Consider the following 20,216-nt stretch of genomic DNA (forward strand, 5'->3'; position numbering starts at 1 on the left):
TTCCACCCTAGCCTACTACTGATCATTTAATATTTTATAGTGACTACATACAATGTAGAAAGAGAAGACAATACTGTGACACCAAACCACTACACATACGTATCAATAAACTTTTTCAGACAATGCTTTTGACTTCTACTAATTCTGCAATTGCGCAATTTCTATTTTTTCTTTCGGAATTAATATCAAACTGCAAATTCAGTCACTACATTGTTATTTTTGGGAGCCACCGTTACGACGTTTTGGATCCACAACAACTGCATTTGTCCTTATTATTTGCGTTATTGCGTAGAATTCCGGATATCAAACAGCGGTATATAATTCGACACGTAAATTTTCATATCAAATCCAAGTAAAAACTATACTAACCCTGCATTAATTGCGTGAGTGGAATCTTGAATTTATAGAAGTTATGCAGTTTCAGAACCGTGAATTTACTTATTAATGTTTCGTTGAAATTGAAAATGACAAGAAAATTAAATATAAACAATATAATTATAATTAATATCTATTATGTTTACAATAAATAGTATTCATATTTTTAACAGATAAAAGTACGGTATTTTTTCTCTGGTACGGTACGTAATTAATATATATCAACCATTACTAACTAGCTTTTAAGATTCTCCTCGTCAAGACACTGGGTTTTATGCATTTAGCATGTAACTCTTCTTTAAATTTGAATTATTGAAAAAAAAATTAGCCTGTAAAAAGGAAAATAAAGTTGAACTTTCTCCAAAATAGTGGCGAGTACATGAGTGAAAGTGACATAAATAGCAAGATTGGACATGGTGACAGTGTTCTCCAATCTTTCACGTAGAGCCCATAAATATAACCCTAGCCTAAACTAAACTTACCGTATTCAAATTAAAAGGAAAAAAAATAAAAACTCAAAGCTATATTAATACATGTAACATGGAGGAAAACACACACATATATATACACTTTAAGCAGAGTGTCCCCTTCTCCTTTATTTTCTATATCCCCTTTGTATATTTGATGAACACAAGGAAGCCATAACAAAAGAATAAGAAAAGATCGTAGTCACCCAAAAAATAAAAACTATCCACAATGTATTTCGGTTGAAGATATCCTCTTTTCTTCTCAATTATATAACCATGTAATGGAAGAGAAAGGAATACAAAATACAAGTATATTGCCAACACTACTCCTAAAATGCTAGGCTGCCATAAAGCCCTATGAAACTCTAACAAAACTAAAGGGAGAATAAAAGAAATAATATCTTATTTTCATTGATACTATTTATTAACTATATGCCTAGGTCATGTTTTCTGTATCACAGCTCTATGATATGCAACTTTAGTTCAAATCAATGCATGTGACTGATTTCAATCATCTCGATTGAGACCAGGGTGTATAGTTTTTCTTCCAAATAAATAAAGTTTCTTAATTTCTTGGACTATGGATCCCTCCCTTGCCGCACATCCTTGATCCCACTTTGATAGTGTTAGAGTGAGTATATTTGAAACACTAAGAAGGAACCTTTTCATATATAAAGTGTAACCATAAAACTCTAAAACTAAGAAGAACAAGAAAGGAAGGAAGCGAAGGCTTCCACTGGAATATTTGAGCAACATCCTTGATTAGTAAAACACCTTAAAGGAAACCAAAATAACAGAAGGAGAGAGGTCGCCAAATTAGGATATCAAAACACTACGAAGATAAAAGTAACACCAAGGCGAAAGCTAGCCCTTGCCAGCAATATATATAGCAAATTAAATTTGAATTTTGAAGATATTCTATTAGAAACAGAGAATTGAAGCACTGAAAATAATTATTAGCCATTTATTTCAACTGTTGTACCAATATCATATCTGTACTTAAATTTTAGATTTACCTAATAATTTTCTTATGCATTATAGAATATTTCTTAATTCATGGCACACGCACGCGCAGAGAGAGAACTAAGAATTAGCTAGGTAGAAAGGGGTATAATTTTCTAAAATGAAGAGATATCATGATTAAGAAAGAAAAAAAAAATTAGGTTTCGATTCATTCTGCTAATAAAATTAAAATTTTAAAATAAATTAATAATATTTGTCGATAAAAAAATAATTTTTAAAATGAAAATAACTAATTAATTTAAGAGTATAAGTGACAGAAAATAGAGATTTAATATAAAAAGAAGAAGAAAAAGTAAGAGTGCATTTGGATGATGTAACAGGAATAATAACTAACAATTATAATTTTTATTCTTACAAAATTATACATAGATTATATGTCTGGGTTCCACAAAGAATGATATTTAGAATCATAACATCTAAATTTGGATACTAAAATCAACTATAATTTTCTAATTAAAAATTTATTTACGTTTTATGAAGATCGACACTTACTTATAAGAGAAGAAAATAAAAAAGTAAAACAAATTAAAATTTTCTATAAATTAAAATTAACTTATGCACTTCAAATTTTATATATAATAGTTTTCTAATATAACTTTTTTAAGAATTAAGGTGTATAATTTAATTTTATTTTATAAAAAAGTTTAATTTATTTTGACTTTTTATTTTCTTCTTCTATATATGATTGTGAAGAAGTTTATTTAAATAAGACTTCAATTTAGCAATTATCAAAGTTTACATATAAAAATACAATTTATAGTTATTTTAAATTAAAAGTTTAATTAGGAGTGGCTGTGGATCAAATTGGGTGGAGTTCAAAATAAAATTGATCCACCAACCATAATAGTAGTAATAACAAGATAATTTCATGTTGGCACAATAGGATGTTGGTAACTTAAAATAGTGATGATGATAAAGAAAATAATAAAATTGATGGTGATAATGATAATATGTAAAATAATAATAGAAATGATGGTGATAGTTCCAGAAAAGAATAATCGATAAATTATACATGTAAAATTAAAAATCACAACGATGATGAGACAATAATTTTATAATTAATTATCCAAATTCATATATTATTTAAAAGAACTTACATTGTAGAAATTATTGGCATAGGTGAAAATGTTTAATTGGACGGTAATCTAAAAAAATTATAAAATTAAATATTTCTTTCTGTTTATATTAAAAAATATTGTTTTTAATAATCGTGCAAGTCCAATTTCTAGTCATACTTTGAGAATTTGAATTCCTGGTTATTTTAATTGCCCATATGCAACATAACCTAATTTAACTTGATAGTTGATACATATAGGAGATCGATCGATGAAGATTGAAAAAAAGTGAAAGACTCAAGAGAAGCTTAGTGGATCGCTGAAGAGGAAAGCACTAAGTGCTGTGAGAAAAGCAAGAATGGAAAATAGATAATTTAAATAATGGGAGGGAGTGTGCATCCCACACGAACACCACCAACGTGCAATATCTCCTTCAATAAGAATTTTCAATGTTTTTGCATTCCACCAACTTGCTTCATGGATGATGTCATGAGGGAGAGAATTCAATGAGATCCACATACTTTTGTCTCATTATTAAAGCACATCAATATAAAGTAAGTCCCCAGTAATAAAAGTGGTTCTGATAGTATAATGACATCCATAAACATGTAGCGTGGTAAACTCGAATTCCTGTCCAATATCACATACTAAAATACTATAGTAGCATGCATATAGATGCATATAGTAATAAGTTTGAGTTAGATCGTTGATGAGCTCTTATACAATGTCAGGTTTGAGCAAGCAAAAATGCCCTATAGTAACAGGCGTGATCTTAATTTATATAGAACATACACTTACTAAAATAACGTTAACCTAATATATATGGAAGATTATCATGCATTAAAAGGAAACATAAATAATAAAAATATCATAATATCATAATAGTATTTTTTTTTTAATGTATCCGTAAGTCTAATAATCTTGATGAGTATTCAGTAAATATTTATATAGCACTAATCAATTAAAATATCTTTACCTAGAGAAAGATCTAAACCTGAATAATGATCAACATGCAAAATATACTGAAAATAATTAATTAGTTGCTATGATTTCACTGTCATTTTGCACTAACAATTAACCAATGGATGAAGCAGATATACTCTAGAGCTCCTTGTTTTGCATGTATAGCAATTTGACAAGAGTTCCCTTCTATCTTATTCACATACGGGCATGTTTTAATATGGTCTTGAATGATAAGGATATTTATGAAGATTAGAAGCATGTGTGATTCTTTTAATGATAAAGGCAATCATTGGGTAAACTTAAATCTCAATCGAGATTTATAAGCCTCTGTCTGGACTATTTGTGAAGGGTCTAATATTGGTATAATCCCAGCATTTAGAGGAATTGCTTACTAATTTTCTTACAGGGGTGATAAAAATAGGTTTTATAATTTACTTAGACTTATCATATTATTAAAATATGTTTGTGTGTGTTAATTTGATTAAATTTATAGAAATAGATCGTGATCCCTCTGATAAGTTTGTTTTTTTATTTCAATAATTTCACAGTAAAATTACTAGACGTTATTAGTATAAATCAAAGTCAAATATATTACCAATAATAAAATTAAATAAATATTAATATTATTACAACATAAAAGAAGAATTATGAAGGAGTTGTGTGTTTTCATGGATGGACAATAGAAGACTCATAGTAAACTATATGCTAAAATATATGTTTTCGCTTTCTCAAAATATCTAAAAACTCAATTTTAGTCTTTATATAAATTTAATACGTTTTTAGTATTTATATTTATTAATTAAAAGTGAAGCGTTTCAGTCTATTTTCATAGACTAAAAACAGGTATTTTCTTATAAAAAATCTAGACAATAAAAATATGTTAAATTTTTTCGGGGATTCAACTGAGTTTTGAGATATTTTGATAAAAAAAATATTTTACCTTAAAATATATTATTCTTTTACTTGTATGTAAATAGGATTTTCAATTGTGTCTATGGGCACGTGATATGAAAGCATTAAATATATTTTAAATTACTTTGTAAAGCATGCATCAAATAATTTGTGTGCTTTTTTTTGTGAGATGACATTTGCATTATTTATTCAATAAATACTTTTTAATAAAAATGAGTTTTAGCTCCATATATTAATGTGTCCATGAACACGCAATATAACAATTAATGTGCATTTATACTTACAAAAGAAATACGTTTATATTATTATCTTTTGGGGGAGACAAATCAAACAATTTGACTAGTAAAAAGACTTTAATCTTTATATATATACACACACACACACGCTGCACTTCCTGTATCCTTCCCCTTGATTTTGAGCTTCTTTGTATTAGCTTGTAATTACAATTAGAAAATATTAAAAAAAATCCTAATCCACAGTTACTAATTCAGTTCGCTATATCTATATACACATTTTATCTTTCATCTAATTTTTATTATATTTTCTTTTCATATGTTCCTTTTTCCTATAACATTATATGTGTCATTTTCTTTCTATCTTTCCTTCTTCGCTAAATACCACTTTTAATTCTTGATCTCTTTTTTTTCCAGTTTGATTCCTCATCTTTAAAAAAATTAATTATAGTCCTTTTTATTTTTAAAATGATTTAATTTAGTGCTTTTGTTAATATAAATTTAGCATTCTTAATCATTTTAAGGTATTAGTTAAAAAGGCCTAAAATGCAAAGGAAAAAAATGAAATGGCTCTATACAATAATTAACACAGTGACAATTAAAAAAATGTCACTATAATATTTTAAAAAAATTTAAAAAATGCAAGCACAGAGGAGGAATTAATTTGATCCTTCTGTCACCATTAATAATTTCAAGACATTGGTGGCTAAAAATAGTCATAAAACATAATCTGTTTCTAAAATATTCCATACTATAATTAACGCAGATGGTTAAAAAATTTCAATATAATATTTAAAATTTATAAAATATAAGCACGAAGGAATAAGAGCTAGAAAAGGAACAAGAGTAACAATATTCTTCTCATTTATTTTCTTACAACTCATTTCCATCACATTTTTTTCTCGATTTCTATCTATCTTTTTTATCACAACACATTTTATATCTATTATTTTCTTTTTTTACTTTTTATTTCTCTATTTCTCATCTCCATGATTGTATCCACCCCAAAATAGGGTGGACGAGTAACATTACTCGGGAACTTCGAACCCTATGTCATGCTCCATATCCACTGCTGCAACGTACCCTTTTGCTTTGTCCATTATTTCCAACCCAAAAAATAAAACAATTTGATTCAACACACAACACACGCAAAAACACTCACTCATTGCATTGCCCTAATCACGTTCTCTTCGTTATCAACTGTTGCTGAAGAGGAAATGGAGGGTCCTGCCACCATCTCGTCGACCAGCGTCACAAGCTAGATTGAGTGTTCAGCCACTAGCGTCATCCTGTTTGTTTCTCAAATTAACCTATTTTTCCATTCCCATTCAACGTCGGTTGTGAATCTAAGTGTTTTGACTTTGATCTTTTTTGTTCTGTGTTTTGTGTCCTTGTGATTGCTTTTAAACCTCAATATGTGTTAGTTATAGTATGGAGATATTTAAAGAAGAAGAAAAAAACAATTGTATTTTGTGATGGTTTTGATAATGTTAAATCTACATGCAGGGTCAAAATGAATTATATATATATATATATATATATATATAAAGGATTAAAACGAATTTTAATTTTAAGCAACCAAATTGAAATAAAATAAAATAAAATAAAGGGACTATTATTTAACATTTGTCCTTTCTTCCATTATTTATTTCTTTTCTTTCCATTTTAATCCACTCCGTTGAAGTTTATCATTAATTATTGTAATTCGCACGCATATTATACAAGAAAGCACAGGTCGAACAACACCCCAAAAAATTGGTTAACTAAGTTTTTAGTTTTAATTGTTTTGAAATTTAATTTTTAATTCCTAAATAAAAAATTGATTGGTCAAAATTGAAAAATATATATATATATATTTCAAAAGTATATCTCAAGAACTATGAATCATAGTTTCAAAGATACATTTTCAAGATAGGTATATGTAATTTTAGAAATACATTTCTTAAAATAAAAAGAGTTATACTTCTTTAAGAAAAAGAGTATAATGAACAATTGAGAGGTAAAAAGAGGTATACTTAGAGAATATGAGGTGTACATAGCAAGAGCCTTGATTATTTCTTTTTGGGCTTTTGCAATAAGAAGTAAGGGAGTGTCTTGTTTGGGGCATCCAGCGTTTTTGCTTAAACACCCGACAGATTTTTAAAATGTCAAAATTATCCTTATTTTTTGTTATAAATACCAGATTTCCGTTAACCTCCTATTTATGAATATATGGTAAAATTGAGTAATTTTTCATCATTAGAGAAAAAGAGGTGCATAATTTAAAAATAAAACGGATTGTCAATCCGTATGGTTCATACGAATTGTTGATTCGTAGGTTTTTTTTTTAAAAAAATTGTAAATATATTTTTTAATTTTTTTTTGTAGTGTAATTTTTTTAATAATTTTAGAAATTTTATAAATATGAATTTTAAATTTTAATTTTTTAAAAAAAATTAATAAAAAATTCATACGAATTGATGATCCGTATGAGTCATACAGATTCCGTATGATTTTTTTAATTTTTTAAAAAATTAAAAAAAAATAACTCATACAAATTGTTGATCTGTATGAGTCATGAATTATCAATCCATATGATTCATACGAATCGACAATTTGTATGAGTTAAAAAAAATCTCATACGAATCAACAATCAGTATAAATTTTTTTGTTTTTTTTTATAAATAAAACTCATACGGATCATCAATCCGCCGTATGAGTCATACGAATTATCGATCATTATTTAAAAAAAGGTGAAAGACATTTTAGACCTTTCACCTAATACTGGATGTCCAAAGCAATTGCCTATTAAGAATAGGGAAATGGACGACAAAAAAAAAAATACAATAATCATCCTTTATTGGTCTTAATTTGTAACTGAATTAAGGTTATATTTGGTTTTCAATTTAAGGTGATGTAAACTCAATTTGGAGAGTAAATTTAATTCAAGACATGTTTGATTATTTTCAAAAGTACATCGTATATTAAAAATTTTCCTAAAAATTTAGTTTCATAAAAATAAGAATTAAGTTATTTTTGTGAATCCAATTTGTAAAATTAAGTTTAATCCAAACTAAAGTTAACAAATTTTAATCCAAACATCTACTTAATTTTTAATGGACCTTAACATTAGCTCTTCTTTTCGGTTCTTAGATTAAAACCTCTGGTGATTCTTCACTTGACTTGTCACTCTAAAAGTGACTTCTTTTATTTTCCTGTCTATTCCATTTTTTTTTCAATTTATTGTTATTTTAATTCTCTTCTTCTCTTAAAGTGTGAAATAAATTTGAAAATTTTCAAAAGTTTGAAAAAATTTACAAGAATCTATTCACGCCCCTAGACTCTCATCCCTGGTCCAACAGTTACAAAATGACCCGCTCAAAGACGATATGAAAACTATAACTCCTAATTAGGATCATATCATAATCCATGATCATGCTGAATGAGAATGACTTGTGAGAACAATTTGTTAGTTATAGTCTGCGCGTATCTTGGGGGGGAGGATGATTATTTAGAGAATCATGATTTTTTCTACACCTTTTTGTTATATTCTTTCCATACACCTACTTTATGGTCATTGATGATGATACTTTAGCCTTAAAAAAACATCAAATGACACCCCTGACTTACGAATAAAGTTTAGGTTCGGTAAGGAGTCTTGGCAACCACCAAATCAAGGACCAAAGAGAAACACCTTGTCTGTCCAAAGCTCTAAGCAAATTTGGATAAAGAGAAAAGAAATAATGGATAAACACAGACAAGAGGATGAAGAATAAAATTGTACATACAACATCTTATATATTTGTGTAGATATTATATTCCACTCATGGAATTAAAGAAATAGAAGTAAAAAACTAGCAAAGTATTTACGGTCACAAGTGTTGTGCTCTCCAGTCCACGGCAAAATTCTCTTCACTTTCATCATCACTGGATGACTCTTCTTGTCTAGACTCCTTGGCTACAATCTCAGATGATTTACTACGCTTTGCAGCATTAGCAGCTTTTAGCTCCAATCTCCTCTTCTTCAACATTTCCACTTTCTCGCTAAGCATCCTATAGAAGGATAAAAAGATATCGAGGGGGTGGGGCATTTTAGTACACACAATGGAAAATAAAACACATGAAAACAGAACACAAAGTAGTATTAAAGATAGCAAAACGTACTTTTGCTCTACAACTTCCTCCTCTTCTATCATTTCGGCCGCATCAATCTGCTCATAATGACAAACACTTGATCATGAATCACGTTTACAGTGCATGTACATCTCAAGGGTTAGAAAGTAATACTTAAATATATAGAAGAAAGAAAATAATGATCATCACCTCTTCTTCTTCCAACCGGTCATCCACCTCCTGCAAGTCTTCTTGAATCAACTTCTCAAATTCCTTGTACTCGTCTCTAAGAGAGGATTTTAAAGAATACAATATCATTCTATGTTCCAATCTATTTAATATATAAATCTTCCACAAAAATGAAAAGAAAAGAAGCTTTCACGGAACAGAACCAGCTATATACAAGGGTATTGCACTAATATTCTCAACACCAAGCAATAAAATGGATTTACCCATTAGGCTTGACTCCTCTAGAGTGAGGGGTGCATCCATAAAGTACACTATTGGCGGGAGTATTCTGCACCATTGATCAAAGGTTGAATGTGATATTTGGCAGAAGACAAAATCCTCATCCATAAAGTGCACTATTGGGAGTCGCACACCTCGATCAAAGGTTGCATTATACCCTCAAAAGTGCATCCCTCACTTTAAAGAAGCCAAAACCCTCACCCATTATACCTTTACTCATTTGAATGAAAAGACTAACAAGAAAATAGTGACAGTCATTAAAGGATTGGGGAAATAACATGATTCAATGTGATTATACATGGATCAAACTATGCTGATAAAATCATCAGATATTATGAATTAGACTTGTTTTCAATCTCTTCAAGAGTTTTTCAAAAATCACTCTGGTTTACAAAATAAGATAATCACTCGTGGCACATAAATATTGCCCATATTTAATAAAAAAGAGAACAGTGAAAATTTAATTAGCTTCTGTGTGCCACGATAATCAGAATATTTCAGTTGTCTTTACTTCCATGCAAAAACCAAATTCATGACAGTTAAATGCAGTAGTAACCAACAACATAAAGTGGGAACCTACTTGACATCTGGCTTAACAAGCTTTATGCCACGAGCACGCAAATCGGCTTCCTTATTGTCAAAAAATCCTTCAGGCAGAATCCCTTTTACTTGCTGGATCTCTGTATCAGTAGTCTTGACTGATGTCTGCCTACTATCCGTTGTGGCTTGGCTAACATTTGACTTTGCAACATTATTGTCATCAAATTGACCTTTATCCTTCTCCAAGTTTGACACCTGACTTTTAGCAGAAACCCCAGCTTTTCTACCTAAATCAGAGTCCACTAAATGTTCTGGAAGCAAAAATGTCAATGAAACAAAAGATAAGTTGATATTAGGTGTTGCAAACAATCAATATTATCATCAAACTGGATATACCCAGTACAAATAATGAAAGACGAGGATAATGTTACCACTTCCTAGACCTAAACAACCTTGTTTATCCACAGCTATAATAAATTCTGAAAGTTCCATGGTTTTTACTATTTATCAAAATAATTTTTTTTTGCAGAATACATTAGAAAACACCCAAAGTTGTTTAATCCATTTCCAAGAAGGATTCAACCAACTGTAGCCTATAACCATTTTGTAACACACCTAAAATCATCTCAAAGTCCAAGGACATGGATGTTATGTCTTACACTTGACAATTTTTTATAAATGAAGAAATTAAAGATGAAAAGAAGAAAATAACAAGGAAAGTGAAGGATAAGGAAGTAAAACAACGAATTCCATAAAGAAACAGAAGTAAAACACTGTAAAACCAAATGAAGGACCACTTTAAAACCAGCATCAGCCTTCTGTGGCCTACAAACATGTAAATGTCATTAGGTTTAATTCCATTAAGCACCTCACTCCAAATAAAAGTTTAGATCTTAGAGAGAGCTTAGAACATACATAAGAGATTTTCAAGATAGAAAGTAGTTTTATATATCGAGTTCAAAATTGAAAAAGGACTTGCATGAAAACACCCCAGATACCAGGGACCAAATCCGTGTGACTGAATAAGACAAATGAAGACTTTGAATGAGGCTCCAAAAAAGAGACACCAGTTCAGAAATTTTCTATCATTCAAACAAGTTACAAAAGATGTGGGAATGCACAAAAACAAGAAAGATATCTTACTCTAAAAATCATATGCATAATAATTGTATATGTATTAAATGGACAAGCTGCACATTATATATTGACATATAAAATACGTATATACGAACAAATATTACTATCAATGCCTGTGGTATGTAATTGCCTCTCCATATATCTAAATGTACAAGAGTATAAATAACTTCATTTTCTAAACCAAATTCTTACCAGATCTTGTTTTTCCTGAATCGCTGTCATCAAAAAATCCTGGTGGAAGCACCGATGATGATTGAGGTTTAGAAACTAGTTGTGAAGCTTCTGGCGGTTTGAATTGTGAGTCCAAAGAATGTTCTGGTTTAGCCTTGGAAAAGCTGGAATCAGCAACAGGCTTTGCATTGTTATGCTGAGTTAATCCAGCTGCATTCGCTTTCAGATTACTTATTGCCTGCCCAAAATAATCATAGCTATTAAGGTAAGCTCCTTCTGGAGTATGGTTGGGGGTAAGGGAGGTTGTGAAATACAAAGGGAAACAAACCTTAACAAGACTCCAAGAATTATAAAAATAACACCATCTAAATATCTAAATATGAGCTAAGAAAATTTTGACTAAAAAAAAATACCGTTGAGAGATGTTTAAATATTTAAACACATATACATAGTTATCAATCCCCAGATAGCAGCACACATAGCAGCCAGCTCAAAGAACACTATAGAAAGATATCAGGAACAGGTTGACTGCTATTTTAAATAATTATAATACAAATTAAATAACTAATACTCGAAAACAACAAAAGACAAAATGAAAGGAATTTATGATAAATAATAAGACAATTTGGTGCAGCGGTAAAGTTGTGCCTTGGTGACTTGTTGGTCATGGGTTCGAATCCGGAAACAGCCTCTTTGCATATGCAAGGGTAAGGCTGCGTACAACATCCCTCCCCCATACCTTCGCATAGCGAAGAGCCTCTGGACAATGGGGTACGAAGTTTTTAATAAGACAATTTACCCACAATCTAGGATCAATAACAACATAGTAATGGAGTTAAAAAAATGAAAGATTATGTAGAAAAAGAACATAACACTTTAGATAAATATTGGTGGAACACATACTGGGAAGTTTGTAGAAAGAATGGAATAAAGATCAAAACAGAAGTAACTTTTCAAGAAAAAAAATCCCATAACAGAGGTCAAATCAGAGGTAACTTTTTGTGTGAATGATCAAGGAAGAAGAGTTTCAAATCTTATCAAGTTTCTAAAGCATCACAATTATACCCAAAAAAAGCCCAAGAGGCCTAAACAATATTATTTTAAGGGTAAAATGGGTTTTTTAAATTTAAAGCCTATATGATGGTTACGAAACTATAGCAAGCAAAAAGCTTCTTTTGGCCACTGTTGAAAACTGATCTGATATATGAATCCAATAGAAGCTCAGGGCTGCTCTGCTCCGCGACTCCAATATAGCATGCTATTGACTACTATGCACATATACATAACAAAAACAAGATTGTAAATATCATCACCTCACGATGCTTACGAGAAACTTGGTGTGCATCCCATAAAGACTCAGACTTTAGAACAACATCACAAACCCGGCAAACAGGTTGATCAAATTCATTATACCTGTATGTATATGCACATAAAGGCAGAAACAGTCAAAATAATAACAGATACAATTTTATCCAAACAAGAAGGGAATAATTTTAGGTTAAACACAAATAAATCATCTTGATAAAGTTTAATTTTATGATGAGCCAGGAAGAGGCATGTCTTAAACACTTATATGAGTAGCTATAATCAGATGCAAAACATAATAGGAGTAAATGTGGATATTTGTACACATTGTTGCGAATTCAAATATAGATGCCATGTACATTAACAGAAAATTAAACAAGTTAATAAAAGGGCATAACTCAATTCAAAAGCAGAAGGCATTTAAGAACTAAAGTATCATTCTTATGTGAAGAATAACAAATAAAGCTATGAAGAGTGAATTAATAACTGATGGAGTTTAACATATACCAAATTAAAAATTTCACAGACAAATTAGTGAAAGGCCAAGTATAATGATGTTTGTGAAATGAAAAAGTACATGATGTGTGCTAAGTACCAACCTTACAAGGGGAGATTCTATGCGTTTTTCCTTCTTCTGGGCATTCAATTTAGCACGAAACAATGCTTTTTTCTTGGCTTGTGCATCCATGTTCCTGTTGCTTGGAAGAGAAGTGTGGTGTATAGGAAACCAATTGACAAAAGAAACAAACTTTGTGAAGAAAACTCAACACCCAAAACCTAGTTGAATTAATAATCTTCCATTACCTCAGAAAAAAAAAAAAGAGGTTTGCAATTGCAACAAGTATTTTTGTGCCACACTGATTTTTTTTTTGGTGAATGGTTCAAAACCAATTCTGAACCAACCAGTAACCATTTTAAAACTAGTTTAACAAGTGAAAACCGGCTCAGAATTGGTTCTAACTGCTTAAAACCAATTCAGAGCTAGACCAGAGACAGTTTTAAACTAGTTTATCAGTTCTGAACTGGTTTATTATAGTTTTACTGATACCAGCAAAAATAATTCTTTAAAACAGAATTCCTTGCAGATTCCAGTTGCACTGGATGCTTTCCCAAAAAATTCAAATTTATCTTCAAAATCAAAACCGGTGCAGCAACTCATGTAATTAGTTTAATGGGGAAAAAATCTGAATATTAAATAGTATATACTAACCTAAGCATTTATGTCACCAGAAACAACAAGACTAAAACTAATTGAGAAGGAAAGGGCAGCATCCCATTACATTGATAACACTGCAATTAAGCATCCCAAAAGTAACTCCCTCAAACCACAAATATGATTAGGTCCAGAATGCAGTTAAAACACAACCATGGAATTTATAAATCACATCCTAACCATAAAACAAGCAACAAATTGCACATAAGTTCAGGGTGGTATCCATCAAAACACGAGACTTAAAAGAGACCCAATCTCTAGTCTCAATCTCAACTCTAAAAATTTTAAATCACTTGGCAATACTACAAAGAAACTGCACATAAATGTTTCCACACACACAAAAACACAGTTGATGCTATGCTCACACATGGTTATACGTATTATGCAGTCAAGCCCAGTGCTTCACACCAAGCACAGAAACCACTATATATTAAGGATATGAAACTAGAGCTGATTGCACTTCTGCTATGCCAACTTTGATACCCACTGCATATAACGCAATCATATCAGACTTAAACATCAAATAGCAAAAAAGAAAAATACGACTTAGCATTTTGCAAACAAGGTAGGAACAAAAATCCAACGAAACCCTAATCCAATCACTGTACAATAGGGATAGGCATGAACCACAGATGAAAAATCAAATTAAGAAAACCGAAAAAAAGCGAATTTTCTAACTCAGATTTGTTTAAACCTTTTCCCCTTCAACCTCCTCAAAACAGTGCAGAAACAACAGAGAAACGAGTGGGATTTGGGAATGAAGTGTGCAGAGATGTTCGATACTGCAAAGATTGAAATCGATTTATTCATATGCAGAGATGAAGAAATTGGGGCTAATGCCACCCATCGAATTTATACTACGAGTTCTGATTCATGTAAAAATTGGTCTTGGTTGCGTTGAGGGTTGTGACTTGTGTCGTTTTGGGTTAGGAAAATTATTTTGGAAATAAATTTTGGTGTGCTCTTGGTAATTTTGGGGGAATTTTGAAACTCGTGTTTTAAACAAATAAAAATAGAAATTATTTTATAACATAAGTGGTTTTAACTTCTGTAAAAAAAAATGTGGCATTAATCAGATTTGATGTTTGAATTATGGAACTGTTTAAATTATACTATATGAATTATTATTATTATTATTATAGGAGGACAATAAATGTTGAAATTCAAAGTTTGGATACGATGGAATTATATTTTTTTTTTATAAAAATATGCTTTTATTTCTTAAAATATTTTAAAATTTAATTTTAATATATATAAAACATTATTAATTTATTATCATATCCTATACTTATCATATTTTTATATCAACTAATATTTAAGTTCATAATTTGATGTATCTCATTAGAATGTTCTTTTTAATTTTTAACATAAGATGTGTTTCTCTTTTCTTTTTCCATATTCACTATTTTGTTGTTGTCTCCCGAGTCCACCTATATATCCTTTGTTGACCTCTTCTTCCTTCCCTCCCTCTCATCTCTGTTGCAAATTATTTTTATAAAATGTTGTTGGTTTATTGGTTCATTGTGCTATATATGTTTGTGTGTGCATTTGAACAGTTTAATGGAAGGAGTGTCACACGCAATCAAGTGACAAAGAAAGGAGTTAAGAAAGTGTCAGACATGATGAGTAATGGTTTGACGACAAATGGAGCCCTTATTATTGGTTCGTACTTGATGTTGTTAGTTTATAGATTCTTTTGTGATTTGTTTTTGTTGATCTTGTTGTATGATGATGATTTAGTGTTTTTGTAGTGATTGGATGTTTATTTGGGATTAAGTCCATGATTATCTTATTATTGAAGGAGTGTTGTGATAGCAATACACAGGACAATAACACTCAAGAGGGATATATAGCAGCAAATACTCAAGAGGGAGATATAACAGCAAATAGCATAGTTGATAATAGGCCAAAAAGAATCACACAAAGGCCCAAATACCTTAGGGAGTTCGTTTGAAGATCAGTTGCAACAACATACTTGTTTTAACAGCCTCTAGAAAATTGTTTCCCTTAATTGATAGCATTTTTCACGTTTCTGTTAGCATTACCTACTTAGTGCAAATTTCAAAAGTCTGTTATAACAAATTTCAACTCAGCTTGTAAGAAAAATCTATATAAGAAATAGCAAATGAAATAAAGAGGCATCAGAAACTTATCTCCAATTTAGCCTTTCTCTTTGTTCTTTTGTTTTCTTTATCTAGTTGCATATCAACTGGTCTAACCTACCCCTTCACCATGTTGGAACACCACACCCGACAGGTGACTACCGATAAGCTGGAGGAAGCAGTTCATCGTCTAACCCAAGGTCAAGCTTCCTTGACTAAAAGTCATGCCTCCCTATCTCAAGGCCATCACTCTCTCAACACTAAAATTGATTCCGTCCACCCATTTCTCACCTCCAAGATCGATTCACTATTCGATCGTCTAGCAGCCATCTCCGTCACACCACCTTCACCTACATCTCCTACACACCAACCCCCCTCACCAGCTTCCCGTCATCATCACATGAAATTGGATGTACCTCGCTTTGATGGCCACGATGCACTTGGTTAGATATTCAAAATATCCCAATACTTCGACTATCAAGGGATCCCAGATCAGGAGCGCCTCACGATCGCATCCTTTTACATGGATGGTCCTGCCCTGTCCTAGTACCAATGGATGTCAGCGATGCTACAGGCTCTAGAGTCGCGATTCACGCCCTCCTTTTATGATGACCCTTAAGGCGCCTTGTTCAAGTTGCAGCAGACCGGTACTGTTAGTGAGTACCTCACTGACTTCGAGAGGTTAGCAAATCGAACGATGGGCATTGCTCCATCTAGCCTATTGAGCTGCTTCATCTCCGGTTTGATCCCTGAACTTCGCTAGGAAGTTCAGGCACTACGGTCGATTTCCCTTCCCCAAGCGGTGGAACTCGCACGTCTTCAGGAGGAAAAATGGTTGGACTGCCGCCACGGCCTTCGTGCCCCGCCAGTCCACCAATCCACCTCCTACCCCAAACCCGCGCCACCACCTTACACTCCTACCTCTAAACTTCCAGTCAAGCGCCTTAGGCAGAGGAACTCGTTGTTCGCCGCGACCAGGGGTTGTGCTACCACTGCGAGGACAAGTGGTCTCCCGGCCACCGCTGCAAGCCTCGACTACACCTCTTCATCGCGGATGACGAACCTGATGAGATCGAACCCCCTTCTTCTCCCACCATAGACCCTTCGATGATTTCCCAAATTAGCCTCAATGCCATGGAGGGTACCTTCGCCCCTCAGACCTTTCGCCTCCTCGGTTCGATTCGCCATCAGCAACTCGTCATTCTTGTGGATGGCGACAGCACGCATAACTTTATCCAGTCGCGAATGGCTTGATTCCTTGCTCTTCCTTCTTCGCCAACCACACCCCTCCGCATGATGGTTGGCAATGACAACACATTGGATTGTGACACAGTTTCGCACTAGGTTTCCCTCTTGATTCAGGGCAATTCTTTTACCCTTGATTTGTTTCATCTTCCTCTTTGCGGTGCAGATATAGTGTTGGGAGTACAATGCCTGAAGCTGTTAGGCCTAATTACCACCGACTATGCATCGTTGACCATGACTTTTCCATATATGGGCCATACCATTACTCTCCGTGCTGACGCACCTCTTACCCCAGTGTTCGTTACAGCCCATCAATTAAAACGCTTCGCACAAACCCAAAGCATTTCGGCCCTATTCCACATAGCTCCAGTGTTGGCCCAACCAGAGTCGTCTTCCTCATTCACACCACCCCCATCCCCTATCCCACCTCAGATCACCACAGTCCTCTCCCGTTACCCAGGCATATTCTCTGAGCCCACCCACCTCCCTCCCCACCGCACCATCCAACGCCATATCCACCTCTTCCCTAACACTGACCTTGTTAACGTCAAGCCATATAGATATCCGCATTTTCAAAAATCCAGCTCAGCTTGTAAGAAAAATATATACAAGAAGTAGCAAATGAAATAAAGAGGCATCAGAAACTTATCTCCAATTTAGCCTTTCTTTTTGTTCTTTCGTTTTCTTTATCTAGTTGCATATCATGTTGTGTATATGAAGGGATAAATATTTATGAGATTTTTACTAATAAATCACTAAACAAATCACATAAATAAATTTTATATCACACTTTAACTTAAAACTTTAAGGCTTAGGTTTATAAGTTTTTTCATCACTTATGTGATGCTCAATTTTCTCTTTTCTATCCAATGTGATTTAATTTCACACTTATATAATACTATTTATAATCTGAAAATGACTAGCTAATTTGAAAGCAAACTTAATATATAATATAAAGTCAAATAACATAGTGCAATTTAAACAGTTTTATGTACAAGTGTGTATATGACTTTCATTAGTACAATATTTAAACTGTAACTTACCCCAATCGGCTTCCAGCGTCACCAGTTAGCTTAGAGAGTGTAAATATCATTAAATCTTCATCTGCAGGAGTTAGGATAGGTCTGAAATGTGGCCAGTAGTAGGCAAGGTCATGAATTGTCTTCACAAATTGACCTTGAAGCTAAGAACTGCCTTCTTTGTATGTCCGTCCGGATTGTTAGGAGAAGTCACCAACTCAATAAAGGTCGAGTTTGAAGTATCATTCTTCCACACATTGACGTGTCCCCATTGAATTAGTAATGCTCAGAATTGAAAAATTCAGTTTGCTCTTTATAAACCTAGCAAGTCACATGAAGCACAAAATTGATTTTAGATAATTAATGAAGAAGCATTGATCTCTAATAAATTTTTTTTTCTAGATATATATTTTTATTAGTTTAAGTTTTTTTAAGACTTACAAAACAATATAAGTGTCACTTCTTAATTAATTAATGTGTTGTTAGAGATTTCACATCTCCCGTGTAAAATGATTTTTTTTTTTATATTCAATCACAAAATTATTATTTTAAATTATTTTAAGATAATTATTTTAAAAATTAATAAATTTATCATATATTATAATTAAATAATTATGTAAAACTTTTTACTTTATAATTTTTTTTACTTTATCAATACATAATTCTTTTTCTCATAAAATAATGTATGTAAATGAATGTCAATCCTTATTTCTTGAATTAGTCCTGGGGTTAATTAGATTAATATAAATTCAAAATGATTTGAAAACTTATCTTTGTGGCTATTGTTAGGTTTAGATCACCCGTTATCAGCCTACAGATATTTAGTCTAGAGAACTTTATACTTGAGATGTCAATTTTCAGCATAAAGAGACATGTTGGAAATTTTACTGTATTAGACTCATAATATAATTAAAATAATTTATATGATAGAAGTAGGAGGATAATTCTTACATCATGAATTAGTTAGTTTGAGGGTGAATTAGATCAAATTCAAATTTTTAGTGAGTCACATTTATATTTTCTTAAGTTCCAATAAATTTAGAAAGTGTGCTGTAATTCATCTTTCATGCGTGAGATAGACGTAACGAGAGATGTAATGTAAGGAACTGTGGTATTCAACTTTACCGGGTAATATGGGATTGAAGCTACCACTTTTGCGGGTGAAGATGCAGCATTTGAAGAAAGGGCATGCATCACTGCAGCATTAAGAAGATGGGTGGCACCTGCTCCAAATATTATGTATTTTCCTTCTGTTATAGCATTCAATTTCCAACACTATCATGAACATTTCGAATGAGTGCCTTCAACTCTTCTGAGATGAGAGAGCCATCACCGTATTCTTAGCTCATGCGATGCCACCCTGCTAGCTGCATTCTTCACCCAAAAGGGCTCCTAAAAAATGGGATCTCCACTGCAGAATCATACATATGCAAAATGTTCTGAGGTACTGAAAATAAAATATGCAACACATGCAATAAAACTTATTAAATATTACAACTATGATTCTTCACATCTCACTTGCGAAACCCTTTCAAACCCATGAATGACTATCATAGTTTTAAAAACAGTTGTGACTTTAATTTTAACCGCAACTGTAAGATTTTCGGATTCATTATGTCTGCAAGGTGATTGCAATTGTTGGCCACATCAGCCGCATTTGTTTGCAATTTTCCACAACATGTAGAATCATGACAAAACATAACTATGTGACTGCAATCTGGTAGGAGCTGTGAACAGTCGCATCCTCCATAGCACATGTTGCATTCGCAAACATGCTTGCCTTGAAGAAGTAAACCATCCAAAAAAGCCTTTCCATGGCTGGAGCACGAGATCAACGATACAGCTTCAGCTTCTTGCGTCCAATTTTGCTTCCATCTGTTGCGTATGAACATGCTG

General features: G+C 32.2%; 1 protein-coding gene and 1 pseudogene across 5 annotated transcripts; both read right to left on the reverse strand.

Moving 5' to 3' along the window:
* Positions 1–8,773: 8,773 nt before the first annotated feature.
* LOC100808515 (zinc finger protein 830) lies at positions 8,774–14,882 on the reverse strand. Of its 5 annotated transcripts, none has more exons than XM_041010549.1 (9): positions 14,649–14,882; positions 14,395–14,440; positions 13,341–13,453; positions 12,750–12,849; positions 11,473–11,674; positions 10,169–10,439; positions 9,331–9,406; positions 9,172–9,218; positions 8,774–9,060 (listed from the first exon to the last, which is right to left on the reverse strand). In XM_041010549.1, the coding sequence occupies exons 1-9, from the start codon at positions 14,762–14,764 to the stop codon at positions 8,880–8,882; spliced, it is 1,152 nt and encodes a 383-aa protein (XP_040866483.1). In that variant the 5' UTR covers positions 14,765–14,882; the 3' UTR covers positions 8,774–8,879. The 5 variants fall into 5 exon arrangements, with proteins under 5 accessions (XP_040866483.1, XP_014624646.1, XP_025981975.1 ...); XM_014769160.3 differs by having other exon boundaries at positions 11,458–11,674; positions 14,649–14,879; XM_026126190.2 differs by lacking the exon at positions 14,395–14,440 and having other exon boundaries at positions 11,458–11,674; positions 13,341–13,433; positions 14,649–14,879.
* Positions 14,883–17,828: 2,946 nt separating this feature from the next.
* LOC106796530 (tryptophan aminotransferase-related protein 4-like) lies at positions 17,829–19,861 on the reverse strand (annotated as a pseudogene).
* Between the last annotated feature and the right edge of the window lie 355 nt (positions 19,862–20,216).

This window comes from Glycine max, chromosome 16 (genome assembly GCF_000004515.6).
Source record: "Glycine max cultivar Williams 82 chromosome 16, Glycine_max_v4.0, whole genome shotgun sequence".
NCBI classification, from domain to species: Eukaryota; Viridiplantae; Streptophyta; class Magnoliopsida; order Fabales; family Fabaceae; genus Glycine; species Glycine max.